Source organism: Lates calcarifer, linkage group LG20 (assembly GCF_001640805.2).
Source record: "Lates calcarifer isolate ASB-BC8 linkage group LG20, TLL_Latcal_v3, whole genome shotgun sequence".
Taxonomy (NCBI): Eukaryota; Metazoa; Chordata; class Actinopteri; family Centropomidae; genus Lates; species Lates calcarifer.
Genome location: NC_066852.1, coordinates 1,829,649 through 1,844,669, shown reverse-complemented (window position 1 = coordinate 1,844,669; position 15,021 = coordinate 1,829,649). Strand labels below are relative to the sequence as shown.

The following is a 15,021-nucleotide window of genomic DNA, read 5'->3' as shown; positions in this document are numbered from 1 at the left end:
TTGGGCTCAGAGAGGTCCTTGATCAGTGTCAGGAGCTGAACGAATAGAGCTCAAAACTGGGTCTGAGTGGCATCATGGAAAAACATGGATGGATGTTATTTGAGGAAAGAAGAGGTGATGAAAGGTATGAAAGAATGCGAAAAGAGCAACTGATCGAAAGCAAGACACGAGAGCAACAAGTTTCCCAGACGTTGTAAAATGATAGAACAAGAATCCATCATTGCTATTTCAGTTTGCGTGTTATTATTGCTCTGAAATGTCGATCACAACTGCAGTGATTTGTAGGAGAGGTTCGCATTTGCAATGTGTCTGAAAGCTCAAGGGTGTGTTAGAATTGACATGGTGTCAGAGTGAATCATCTGATTTAACAGGCCTGCTGTAGCTGTACACACCAGCACTCCACTTATGCACTCACGCAATGTTATTAAGAGTCTAACATATCTGAACAACCTGGCTGTGTGAACAAGAATAAGACGTTTTGATGAGAGTGTAAACGTTTGATTTAAATGGCTGTAAAATGGCATTCATTGTTTATTTTCTGTCTGCAGATCCGTCAGTGCATCACAGGCAGAAGACGGTGGTGACAGACATGTGCTACCCGACAGAGATATCCAGCCTGATGGACTTTGGCACTCCAGACTGCTCGCTAGGCAAAGGTAGGCCACGAAGTCGCCTGAAAATATAAGGTGTTGCCTTGGTGACAGCAGGAAGTGTGCACAGTGATTTATCCTGGCAGTTAAAAGACACAGAGCTGTCGACTTGACTGGGAGGTTAACGCTGGAGCAAAGGCCTAAGAGTGTGAGAACAATCAGATAACAGCTTTTGGTACCTGGCTCGCAAGGGGCCTCGCCGTTAATTTTATTGTGGCCAAAATAACATGTTGTGTAACCAATACGGAGCACAGAGGCGCTGGCGTTAAGACTGTGAGACCTGCCTGACTTCTTGCCACAGAAAAGTATTTTACTTTGCAAATTGCTTTAATCTGGATGGAGCTTTATTGAAGTTTATTGCACTAGAGTTTTGTTGTAATGTGCAATTATTGCATTGCAGCAAGGCCACTTATTTTCTCCAATCACTGTCATCAGTGTGAGAAATAAAATGTTTTATAGGGAGGCTGTACAGCTCAGGATAATAGCCTCTCTCAGTCTCTTGTGTGTGGTAATCAAACTGACCAGCTTGTAATAAAGCGCTCCACAAAAGGTATTGATCATAAAGTCTATTGATTGCCTCTGTATTGTTGCTTAATCCATAAGCCTTGTGTCAGTTTCTTTTTCTCATCACAATGACGGCTGTGATTCTCCATTGTTTTCACACTGATACCAAACCAGAAAGTCCGCGGCGTAATTGTGATGCCAATCTTTTCGTCCAATCTTTTCGTGCACGTGCTCTGCCAGCGCACGTTCAGCGCCTATTAGACAAGCCTTGTGTCATTTCCATCAACAATGGGCAGCGACAGTGGTGACCCCAGCCACTCATTCTCCTCCATCTCCCAGCACCCGTCACTGATTTCAGTCTCTCTCCACCTCCTTTTTTTCACCTCCTCTTCTCTCTCTCTCAAAGCTAGCTAATATTTTAATGCCTCTCCATCCCGGCTCTCTATCAACACTCCCCCAGCGCTGATAATGCAGACTGACAGGTCAACCGTGTGCCGCAGAGAGAAGGGGGCGAGCAATACAGCAGAGGGTAGAATAAGAAGGCTTTTAAGATTTCTTCTGGCTTTAATGTGAGCAAAGCAAATGAATGACATAGTGATACAGGGAGTTAAGCTGAAGAATAAGGACACTGAGGAGTGGAAAATTTCAGACTGAAGAACTGTCAGGATAAAAGCAACATGCCGTGAATAAGATTCAGTGTAGCTGAGAGGCAGGCTACAGCATGACCTTGGAATTATGAAGTGCGACATTTGGTCTAAAAAAAAAAAAAAATCCTTTTCATATAAAATACTGTAGCTCTTCAGACAAGTTAAAAGCAGCTATATTCAGACAAGTTCAAAATTTAATCAAAGTGGATATGATTAGCCGTTTTCCTGATTTGTCTCCAGTGCAGAAAATAATGCACTTCCAGTACACAATACCTTCTATTGAGGTCTTAATTGTGTCCACTGTAGAGGAGCTATCATTACAGTCTTCTGTCTCAGCTCTGATCACTCAGGGAGAACGAGCCGGCCGGTAGTCTTTGAGGTGTCAGCACGTGATTGACAGATCCATTGCCTCGTGTGACAAGCGTCTAGTTAGAGCACATCTGATCTTTGGATCGGAGCTAAAACGCTGGACGTCAACCTCTGACAGGCAGGACAAATGGCGCGCTCGCTCTGAACCGCTGTCACGTCTTTAAATGCAAGAGGTTTTACTGAAATTTCTCTCGCGCACACACACACACGTTATGCTTACATTGGTGCTTTAGTATGCTAGTTGTGTCACTCAAGTGCTCATAAACTAAAAATTCCATTATACGTTTATCTCCAGTCGGGTTCTGCAGGCTGAATTAATTCAGCTGAAGCCGTATCTGTTTTTCTCAAACCACCTGCCTGTACCTGCCTTTAGGGTTTCAGGCCTAAAGAGCCCTGAGAGGCAAACTGGACCCGCCTTAACCTTATTTACTCTGTATCTGTGTCCGCACACATCTGTGGTCCCATCTAACATGACATGTACTGTTCTCAGTCAGCACCAGGCAGAAGAGCAGGCCATGGCAAAATCCCTGGAGCGTTGAAGATAACGCAGGCGAGCTCATATTAATATTTCGGTCTGAGTGTGTACGGCTACGGCTAAGTTTGGTTCATATCACTTCGCCGCTGTTGTGATCCATTTTTTGAGGCGTTTACACTCACAGAGTTTACATTCCTACCTCCTCTGGCAAAAACACACATTCGCACTCAGGAAGTGAGTAATGTAAACTCATGTAGGCTACAAAGGCAGTGTGGGCTCAGAGGGAGTGCATGGCTTTCATACAGAGGAGCGCATTGTTCTCTGTTTAGTCAGTGAGTGTAATTGCACACGCTGTCTTCTTCTAGCTCTCGGCCATCAGGTGGAGTGAGAGCTCCACTGACTCACCTGGGTCGTTACCTGAGGCCCGAGGTGCAGTTTGTACTCCCCTCCCCCTCCTCCTCTTCGTTTGTACACTGTGGGGGAAAGAGAGATAAAAAGCTGGAGTGGGCGTGGGGGTGAAAGTTGTCCTAGCTGCCTCTGGGTGTGTCACTGAACAGGTATACAGAAAGCGGGAGAGAAACAGAGGCACATTCAGAGGGAGAAAAAAGAAAGAAAAGGAGCAGGAAATGTAGCTTAGTGGCTCTCGGGGGACGACTTCCTAATAACCTGTCTGGGTGGAGCCTCAGTGAGAAGGGCTGGGAGCGGCCAGCTGCAGTGGTGCATTGTGTGTGTGCTGGTTTGAATGGTGTGTACACTGGCCTGTACGTATAGGTGTGAGTGTATGTGTGTGTGTGTTTTCTTCTACTTTTTTTTTCACCTGCTATGAGAGCTCACACCACAGTTGACAGTGGAGCCGAGCGGAGCCTGCGCCGAGGAGGACATGAGGTCCGAGAAGGAGGACGGGAAGGCCGGTGAGTGACAGAGAGAGGCAGGTAGAAAAGGGAGAGACGGAGGGGTGGGTGGTGGAGAGAAGATGGTGTTTGTTTGTGTGTGTGTGTCGGAGGGATAGTGTGGGCGGTGAAACCGGCTGAGGTCAGTGGTGAGTGAGCGGGTTCAAGTTCATGTAGGTGTAAGTGTGTGACTGCCCACATGGATTGTACAAGAGGAATCTGAGTATCACAACCAAACGACACTGAAACTCCTCATGTTTGCCATGGAAATAATGTGTGAGCACAGCACAGTACGCAGTGGTGAAGTACATTTACCTCAAGCACTCTACTTAGGTACAACTTTAAGGTACTTGTACTTCATATATTATGCTACTTTACACCTCTAGTTACTTATCAGATTAAGATTTTTCATTCAAAACATCAGATCGGTTTCTAAAATTTGATGCCGTTATAGATTGACCAGAATTCAGAATAGTCAAAAGTATCCCAACCTCGATCAGCTGCAAGATTAAAATGCTGCATTCATGTTAATATATCAATAAAGACAATAAAAGATAATCATCATCATCATCATCATCATCATCCAATGTCCTTTTAACTTCTACTTCCATTTTATGCTAATTTACAGTTTCACATTGGAAATCTTATTCTGTGTACTCTCTACATTCATAGATACTAGTTAATTTGTAGGTTAAGATTCTTTATTCAAAACATATGATCAGTTTATGTAATATAAATCAACAGTACATGAGGTAGAGCTGCAACTACATTATCAGTTAATCTACCAATGAAATGTTCGGTCTATAAAAAGTCAGCAAATAGTGAAAAATGCTCTTAAACTGTCGTAGCCCAAAATCCAATGATATTCAGTTTATTTTCACTGAACAAAAAGGTCCACATGATGTTATTATTGCTTAAGTAAACAAAGTGAGTAGTTCTATCAGCACAGTATGTACAATGTGTACATGTGTATATGTACACTGAGGGTTATTTTATATGATTTATTTTCGTACATTTGAAACAGCCCTTTAATGGAGGCACTGATCTGTTCTATATCCCAGACTTATTTATTGTTTTACTTAGGATAAAACCTAAATGCTGACCTAGATATGACATGTTCATATGGATAACCTGGTAATCTTTAATCTCCTATAAGCATTGTATTTGAATGGAGTGGTATTTGGTCAGATACTGTGCAGAATTACAGACATCAGTAGCTCAGCAGATATACTAAAGCTTGAGAGAAAATAGCAACGAGGGACAATAATATCTACACAAGCTCTTGTGTGTGGATTAATGTTGGAGCCAGACACATTGTCCTGTAACTGAAGATGCATTATGGTTGATTGAGGATGTTAAGAGAAGCCTTTTGAAGCCATTTAAGTTGTAGTGAATCCTGTGGGAAGAGGCTCTGTCTTTGAGAAGTTATCTTTATTCTTTGCTCAGCTGTCATGATTTCTGATGTCTTTGTGTGTCTGTGAGTGTGCGTATCCACACATTCATCTGCACTCATGTGTGTCGTGGTTGTTTATGAATGAACACGGATGAGTTCGATCCCACTGTGTTTTGCGTGGCTTCTTCTATGGCTCATGTACTGTGCACCCTGAGGCCACTGTTCAAAATTGCAGAGGATAATGAGTTGGACGGATTGCACTGCAACAGACAGATGGCACCATCACTGTCAGCGTCACACTCCACACACACTTTGACCACAAGAGACAACATGTAGCACATCTTCATATAAAGCATTAAGATTTTTTCTTCTGTTTTTTAGTATTTTATACAGATTTTAAATAATTTAAAGCCAGTTCAGTGAGGTTTTTAAAGTTTCATACAAACAAGCTTCAGTAGCTGTTCCAGCTGCAGAGCAGGCGCCACATGCAGCTTGTGGGATTATTCTGCCATGCCCCAGGACATGAGGGAGGTCGTGTATCAAATCATGTAGTTTTCCAGCTCTCCGCAGACTGGATCCTGCTGTTTCTGACAGATGTTTACTCCCCACTAAAGATTCAAAACAAAGCAACGCCCTGTAGTATTTTGTTCCTCAGCGTCCCATATAAAGTTGGTTGACACCTTTGCTGATTACTCCGCTGTTGTATAGATACTAAGGCTCAGTTCCACTGTTTGCCCCATAAGGGCAAACAGTGGAACGTCCAGTGGACGTGGATGCGTTCAAGTCCACGAGGGCTCAGGACTGTCAGCAAGTCTCATGTCTGTATGGTAAATATGAAGCTACAGCCACCAGAAAGTTAGCTTAGCTTAGCACAAAGACTGGAAACCTGGCCTGGCAGTGTCCAAAGCTAAAAAAACTCACTGATAGATCTCTTCTGTTTAATCAAAATGTTAAACTTTATGTTTCTCATCCACTTGTTCCAGTCTTTGTGCTAAGCTAACCTTGCTCCACTTACATATTTACCATATAGATATGAGAGCGGTATCGACTTTCTCATCTAACTCTTGACGACAAAGTGAATTTCCCAAAATGTCAAACTGTGCCTTTAAACTACATAAGGTATGAAATGTCAGCCTCGCATATTGCTGTCCACAGAAATGTCTGTAATGTGATTTCACAAAGTAAAATTCATACATGAATTTGTCATGAAGCGTCAGAAGTCCTCACACCTTCCTGAACTCTTCACACAGGTCACAGTGTGTCGAAACAACTGGACTGTCTGAAATGAGAGGGTGGAGCTTTGGTGGGACAAGGGTCATTGAAAACTGGGATATCCAGGGATCATAAATACTTCCTGCTGTAGTGCAAAATCAGCTCATTGTCACCGCTTTGCTGACATAAATCAAAGGACTCTGTGTTTCTTAATCAGAGCCTCCTTGTCAGCCAGGTTAATTTGCTTAATCACTGTCTGATTCACTTCATCTGAACTAAACCCATGTGCAGTGAATGATACAGGTGTCAAGTGACAGTGAGGGTATGTTTTTTTCAAAATGCAGCTCTTGACAGCAGTGTTAAAAATCTAAATAGCCTTGTCCAAGTTCTCGTGCTCTGCCAGTGGCACATCCTTGGCAGCGTGCCCAATCTGCACATAATAAACGTGTGAATCAATTACAGCTATCTGCACTTGGCATCCTTGCACTGACCTCGGTTGTAATGTAAACCCACAGGCAATTAATTAATGGAGGCTGTTCCCAATAGATACTGTATAACCGCATAGATATACTTTACACAGATATATAAATGTGCATACATGTGAACATTATACAGGACCTCGTGTTTGCTGGATGTATTCTGATCTGCTCCAGTGACCCTGGCACATTCGCTTCAACCATATTAGGAATGTTATGTGTTTTCAAGTACAGCGAGCGAAGTGTTTTTCAGAGGGGAAATGATAAATGATTAACATAAATATGAGAATTTTATAGATGTGCTGAACCAGAGGGCGATGTTTTGTCTGCTGACCATGATGAATTACCATTAAGTGCTGAATACTCTGGTCAGGTAGCTTTGAGAGCCAGCAACATGCATTATTTAAGCCCATATGTATTATAGAGAAGCAGCGTAATACTCTGAGTGGGAAATGGACCTGACCCTTGCTTGCAGGACTTTTTTCAGGATGCAGAAAGTACAGTACTTGGAGTCTCGTTGTGTCAAGGCATCAGGAATTAGTTGTTTTCTGCTGGGTCTTCTCAGTCTCCTGGTGTATGAGATAGAGGCTCATCGCCTGCATTTACTGCTGTTTGTAGCGTGAGCATGTCAAATTTGACTCTGTGCAGCCCACACAGGTCTATACAACCCCTGTTCCCTCACAGGCCAAGTTCCCTCTGTGACTACAGTGCAAATTAACAATAAGGATGCTAAATATAGTCCTGCAGATGATTTAAAGACGCCCCTAATCACTGCAGCCTACCTCTGTCACCCACCCACCTGACGTCCTTGATTTGAGACCCAGCAGGGAGCTTCTGACAGAATGAATACGTTTATTTGTGAATCCTCTCAGTCTGAGTCCTCTTTTCTCCCTCTTTCCCTCCTTGCTGTCTTTCTGTCAGATTTGGGTTTGCTGCTCATTTGATGCTATTCTTTCATAAATCCTTACAGAGTGTTTGGGTTATCCTTTTGTCTCGAGTTGTAAACAGAGTGCTCAGAGATCACAGACTGTTTCTCCGAGGGGAAACCCCAAACAGACATTTTTCCAATATGAAGTTTTGTAAGAAGTCTTATCTGTTTCATAGCATTTGGAATAATTTTACAAACGTTGTGTCTCTTTTTTGTTAGCTTGGCTGCCTGATTTTGTAACAAGACTTAATAGCCTTGTTGTCAGCAGCACAGCGCTGCTTTGAGGTAAATGCTAATGCTAGCATGGCCAAATGCTCACAATAACATGACTAACATTCTAATAATTGTATGAATTTTTGTACCAAATTTCTTGACAACCCACACATTATAACTAAAACCATAAATCTCATGGTTTCCATAGGGAAAAACTGAGGAGATCACCAAGGTCATTAAGATTCATCGTCTGTGAATCCATACTGTATTAAATATATTCTCTCCTGTGCAGCTTAATTCTCTTGAGACAGACAGAGGAAAAACTCTACAGCAACACAGATTATTAATGAGACGAGGCTTATTGCACACTCGTCGATATATTACATACATGGGTTATTCCAGTCAGTCCAGTCAGTTTTTACTGCACAGCCACAGAGGCCACTGTGTTACCTGCTCGGTGCATTTAATCAAGAGCTGAGGCAGGCTGCTGTCTCCTCCCAGGACAGTCGCAACTGATCTTTATACTGTAATTAGTGGAGGCTAGAGCTCAACAGACATATGCTTCTCTCATAATACAGTGCAGAGGAAAGCCAGCTGTGAGCACAGACAAACACGCACGTAACACACGCACACAAACAGGAATCAAGTAATTCAGGAGCAACAAGAGAAGGCACTTCACCACAAGGATTAATATAATGATGAGTATGTGTTCATAACTGATGAGATAAAATTACATATAAGATGTCAGAGCGTCTGTTTGCCTTCTGGTGTTCATTCTCTAAACTGTGCAGTGTTGTACATGTGACCCTTTTCATCTCTGCATCATCCAGTCAATTTCAGAAATGCTTGTTTATACTTGATGATTTAACTTGAACCCAAATTATTTTTATTGCTTAGTTTATTGTGATAGTCCTGCAGATATAACATTACAGAGCTTTATATTACGCAAAATATTACATTTATTTCTATAACTTATGAAGGGATTGAGAAAGAGCGCTTTATACCTTTATGTCTTTTTGCAGTTGTTGGTGAACGTATTTGACATATTTTGTTTCTTCTTCTTTATTCTGTATAAACAAGTTTATGATTCATGTTTCACAGCAGTTTTAACTGTATTCCAGTTGAAATGATTCACTGAGGTATGAAAGTCAGGAGGATGGGACTTACTGTGTCATAGAGGTAAACATTATTTGGTCCGGTGGTCATCGTATCATTTAGCTCACAAGCAGTTACAGAAACATTGTGTTCGCTCGCTTGCCCTCGGGGAGGCGGACAGTTTGAGTCAACACACTCACCTGCATTGCAGGTACACTCTTGCATAATACTTCCCATTTCACACGAGGCCTCTAAGCAGGACGCTGTCCTGGGAAACAAGTTTTTGATATTTTTTATTTGCTCATTCTGGGTAAAGTTTATAAATAAGAGTTTATGAAAGAGTGGCTTATTAGGAGGCTTTGAGGAAGCATTTAAAAACTTCCCTGGTTGTTTGAAACAGCTCTGCTCATATCGGCGAGCGACAGAAAAGCTTTTGTTGTACAGTTATTGTTTAATTTTTTGATGCTCCTCTCGGCATCCCCGGTGAGCGTTTGTCTTACTTCTTATAATTTTGTTGAAAGAAAACTTTGATATAGGTGTCCTTATGTGTATTGATTTAATTATTCGCTGCATAGTCATTTGTTTGAGAATTGTACCATTTAGTGACGTTGCTTTGATGTCCTGCTGTCTTAGTTGAACCCCCTGCAATGCTACAGCAGAAAATCCCTCAGCACTTTCTGTACAAAGCCATTACTGTTTTCATCCCTTAGCTACAATTCCCCTCACCCCAACCTTCCACCCACCCACCTCATACACACACACACACACACACACACACACACACACAACAAGAAAAAACTACCCCACCCACCTCATAGACAGCATATTGTCGCTGTGCACCAAAACCACAGGAGCCTACAGGGAAGAAGAAAACAATGAAGAGTCAGCTGGAGCAACCAAAACTCCTTCAGGCTTTATTTTCACGTTACTATGGAAACAGACAATTAAAGATTAATCCCAGTACTGTTCTATATCTAAACATGTTGACTAATAATGATAACATTCAATACTGCTGTCTAATGTTTTCATTATATGGTCTTTTACAACAGTACTGCTGCAAGAAATATGAGACCTTTGAGGTAATGATAATGTAAGGATATTGTTAGAGCACCTTTCCCAGTAGGCCATGTTTTGATCATGTGTTAAAGCCTTATGAATGTCAAATAGGACCTTCAAGGTACATGGATCAGAAGTGTTCAATTTACTGAGAGCAGAGAGGCAAGCTGTTCTTTTCTTAAGCTCTTGACTCCTCCAGTGTCCGACAAGACAGTGTTAATATGATCTGGTTGTTCTCTCCTGTTATTATTATTATATTCTGTTAAGAATATGGCTGTGAGAGGACAGTTATGACAGTGCTGTATGTCTACGCTCTGTGGTGAAGACATAAAATAATGTATGACCTTGTTACCCAACTCTGAGTTACTGTACCTGAGAGATTAGAGGAGAGGAAGAGGCAGCATCGTCGCCTCTGGCTTTGTCTTGGACAGAAATAGCTGGGAGAAACCACTGTACTAAATAAAATTACACAGATTTGAATTGTCAGGGAGACTGAGGTGGAAAAGTGACAGCCATGCACATCGTAACTCCTCAGGGCAGAACAGTTGGCTGCTGTCACTGCAGAGATTTTTGACACCATTCTCAGTCGTCCTGTATTATTTTCATGGTTTTGCTTTCATGTTGACTGTGGTCCATTAAAGCAGCGGTTTCCCTAATGTTTTACAGAAAATCTGCCCTGTAGTTAAGGTTAAAAAAACATCATCTGCTAACACGGATTAGATTTTAATTCATTTTTGCTGTTTCTTGTGTACGCAGCATTTAAACATTTTAATTTAAACTTCATAGCAGCAACATGAAACAATGTCACAGTTACTCTGAATCATCCACAAACCTTACTTTCAACAGTTTCACTGGAAGCACATACCAGAACTACTGGAACTACTACTTTCAGTTACATTACATGACATTCATTTGTCAGATGCTTCTGTTTAAAGTGCAGTTTACAAAGTGCATTCAGACGAGGAAGGAGAAAGAGCTAGGTATAATCCAGGACTGGGAGTCTATCACTTTTACACAAGTGACTAAGAGTATGTTCAGTGCAACGGTATCGGTGCTAAAGATTTTTTAAATCAACAAGAAAATAAGTAAGTGCTGGTAGAGTTGTTGAGCCTGGAAAGATATGTGATATAAAGGTTGCTCTGAGCGATGAGACGGCTAAATGTCCAGAGGCAGAGGAGCACAGTGGTGAGGCCGGGGTGGAGGGTTTGGTTCAGGACTTGGGGGAGGGGGGATCAGTTCCCTTCACTGAACAGTAGCAGCCAAATAAAAACCAAACTATCTTCATGGTTAGATGCCTTTAGAGTTGTTGTTTTGTTTTTGTAATTTGGATTAACTGACCTTTTCACAAGGTCTATGCTGAATTAATACCAGACTGAAGGCGCCCAAAAGCAGTACTGTCTGGTTCAGATCAGGCAGCTCTGCTGAGTGAAGCTTTCCAGGAGTTTGTCAGTTAACTTGCTGTGAAATTGCCTGATTGGAAAGTAACTGTTTAATGATGGGATCCAATCAAAACCAAGTCCAATTTGGATGCGCTGAGAACGGTTAGTCAGAAACTACTTTTGAAACAGGATGGAGCAATGACTTTAAATTTAACCTCACATCCAAACTCAATATTCCAACACAGCTCACATTAAGCATCTTTGATCATTCAAGTATATAAATAGGGCCTTTTTAATCCTGCATATGGTTCAGAGGAGACTAGTTCAGGTCTTTGACCACCAATCCACACACTGCCAGGCCTTACTTCACCTCTCCAGGCAGAGAACTGAGCCTCTGCTTTCTTTCAAGCCTAATAGTCAGCCAACAACGACTATGCTCTCTCCCTCTCCAGCTGTGTGTGTTTGTGTGTGTGTGTGCAGCCTTGTGACAGCTCTGCTATGTGGGAAGGGGACAGCGAGTGAGGGCCTGGTCCTGACTGGCTTTGATGGACACTCTAATGGGAGGCTTGGATGAAAAGTTAATTGAATGGGCCACTGCTGAGTAGGTAGAAGAGTGGGCTTCTCTTCTTCTGTGGGAGGACTCTAATAGCTTAGCCAAGCTCACTGCACAGCCACTCAAGGGTCAGGAGCTGAGAGAGTTCAGACGATAACAGCACACAGACTTTGTACAGTTTATATGACTCCTGTCGATTTAAATGGCTTTTTTAAATCACATGAAACAGTGTGTGTGGAGGGGAATTATCTGTAGGAGTCAAGTCAGTGCGAAGGTGAAGCAGCTTTTCTACCTGTGTCCCTTCACACTTTCCTTAGATGTGAAATGGCCTCATATTCAGGGGAAGGTTGGAAGATCTTGGGAAGTTTTATTTGGTGCAGTAAAGAGGAGGAAGTGTGTGAGTGGATTTGTGTATACCTGGACCTGTGAGAGTTATGTGACTGATTTCTCTCTAACTAAATTCACTGTAAATAATCCAGAAGACACAATTTTAACACCAGGTTTAAATTGGCTCATTTGAGAGTTACTCCAACTTCTGTGTGACAGCTAACAGCACTCACTCATGTTGTTACCTGTTATCAACCTTCACATCGCAGCAAGAGCAGCTGATAATGTAAACAGCCTGCTTGGAGTTGAAGATTAAACCGAGCACAACAAAGCACCTCAGAAATGCGCAGTTCTGTCCAGCGGCATCAAAAGCAGCAGCCCAGCTCCCTGTGACAAATATAGGAGAGCCTATAGGTAAACAGATGAATAAGCGGATTTAGGCTGCAAGAAGTCCGTGAAAGATTGCTCTCTCAGGGGAACAAACTCTTTTTGTCACATGCAGCACAGAGCAGCTCCGTGTGTTTCCATAGTAGAGTCGACAGAGAGCGATGGACTGTCCCTTCCTCTCTTATCGGAGCTGCTGCAGCCCCACAACGTCTGGCTGCAGGCCTGCAGAGACCTTCTCTCTTTTTCTTTCTGAGTCACACACACGTGCACACAAACACACATACACATACTTCCTTACATGCACACTCACTCTTGAATTTTACATAGTTTACATGAGTCTTATAGGGATCTGCATACAATTAAGAGCACACTCAACTCGCTGTGTTTTTTAGCCATGGGCTCTAAGGTCCACCACTTTGGTCTAAATTAAAATATCTCAGCAATTCTTAGTTGGATTGGCATGAAACTTTTCTATATTCATGGTCCTCAGTGGATGAATCCTACTGACCAGCATCAGGTCAAATTTAAGTTTTGTTTTGTTTTTGTTTTTTTCTCACTACTTTGGTTTCTGACCAAATACCTGCAAAACTAATGACATATACAATATGCCAAGCTGAAATACTGAATCTATTGAAAAATAATCCTGAACAATGAAAAACCCACTAATTTCTCATACTTATAAGCATTCACTGTTAAAACCAATGACTCTATTTGGAGGTTTATAGAAAAGGGATATATTTTTGAAGACTTATTAGAGAATTGAAGCCCATGACCTTAACAGTTTCTACTGGTAGAAAAGCAATTGCTGTTATTTGCAAATTATTTATGTGTGACATTTTAAACGAGCATCACAGACTTTAGCAGCTAGCATGGCTGTAGACTCTTGTGCATCTTCTGCATTTCTATGAAGAGCAGAAAATCCACGCATTTGAGAATTTGATAAATGACTTTGTTAACTAAATAATTTTCCTACTTTTCCACCAATCCACTACTTGATTAATCAGCTAATCATTTCAGCATTATTTATTTTTGCTGCTGTGCTCTTTCATTTTGTATGTTATTGAGGTATCATAAAAGTTTCTGATGTTGAATTATAATTTTATCATCAGGAGCTGCAGATTTCAGATGAACGTTCTTGCTGCTTGTACGTGTCATTTGTCTCTGTTCTGATGAAAAGTGAGCATCGTCCACAACAAACCTTCTGCCCTTACTGTATGTGTGCAGTATAAATCATTATGACATATTGTTCCAGTGTTGCTGGTGTGGATTTCCCTTACTGGACTAAAATTCGGAACTATTCTCATCTTTTTCATCGTCTGTCCTCTGGCTCAGCAAGTGTGCCCACCAGCTCCTGTCCGTTGGTTCACTCCACAGTTCACTGTGTCCTCTCTTTAGTTTCCTGCTCCTTGTTTGCCTGCCTGTTTTTCCCCCGAGGGTCAGGAGGTGTTTCACAACAAATGGAAAACACAGCACTGAGGGGCACAGCTCAAACTTCTGTTGCTGATATTTTATTAAGTCTTATCAAACCGCTGTCTCTCACTTACCCACCACCCCTGCCAGTTCCAGTCCTGAGTCTGTCACTCAGCATTTATCTGAATTTCTAATACACCTGCAGCCACAGCTGAGGAGGAGCTGTGAGTCTTATGGGGGTTTGATGTGTTGTTTTTAGCATATATTTTAAAATATGCAGCATAATCACACCCCCCTCCTCTTAAGTTCCCACTGTTTGACTTTATTTCTTCCATTTCCTGCTGCTTCCACGCCTCCATTTTCCATACTTTCCCTTTTTCTCTTACTCTCTGATTTAAACTCCCAAACTCTCTCTCTCTCTCTTTCTCCCTCAGTGTTGTTGCGTGAGGAGGTAGCCCAGCTTCAAGAGGAGGTCCACCTCCTGAGGCAAATGAAGGACATGTTGAGTAAGGACCTGGAGGACACCCAGGGAGGCTGCTCTGCCAATCTGCTCTCGGCCACCGAGCTCCGTGTGCAGCTGGGCGACAAGGAGCAGGAGTTGGACCGTGCCAAGGAGGCCTTACAAGGTCAGGAGCCAACACAGGCATCTTGTCGTCTCACCTAATCCACCAGCGTCCCCTCTCTCCAACAGCTTCCTCGAATGTACATCAAATAAAGCTCTCTGAGCTTCTAGTGGGAAGTTTTACTCTTGTAAAGTTATATCAAGCAGGAATATGTTGTAGATAAAAGAAATCCACTTTATCTCACCAAAGAAAATCAGCCGGTGCCAATTTCTTTTTATCTCCATGTCATGCAAAACATTTGGCCCATCCTTTTTATATCAAACATAAAAGATATAACAACACATCTTCCAGTAACACATATAAAAACGTCAGTCACTGCATTGCATTGTAGTTCTGTATCCTGTCAAATCACATATGTTCATGAGCACATTTTCAAATAAATTCTCTAACTAACAGTAGGAGAAAGAAGAGATGCTTCAGGCCCTAAAGTTTAT

At 42.0% G+C, this 15,021-nt stretch overlaps 1 protein-coding gene across 7 annotated transcripts in view; it reads left to right on the top strand.

Moving 5' to 3' along the window:
* The window catches only part of kaznb (kazrin, periplakin interacting protein b), a 102,883-nt gene that overhangs the window by 75,570 nt on the left and 12,292 nt on the right, over nucleotides 1-15,021 (top strand). For 6 of the 7 annotated variants that reach the window (XR_007815235.1, XR_007815236.1, XM_018700591.2 and 3 more), the window contains exons 5-6: nucleotides 549-656; nucleotides 14,399-14,590. Coding sequence is in view for 5 of the 7 variants with exons in the window: in XM_018700591.2 (XP_018556107.1) it covers nucleotides 549-656; nucleotides 14,399-14,590 (300 nt within the window). In the remaining 2 variants the exon portion in view is untranslated. Of the gene's footprint in view, nucleotides 1-548; nucleotides 657-3,125; nucleotides 3,557-14,398; nucleotides 14,591-15,021 lie in introns of those variants that run through there. The other variant, XM_018700595.2, reaches the window with a different exon arrangement.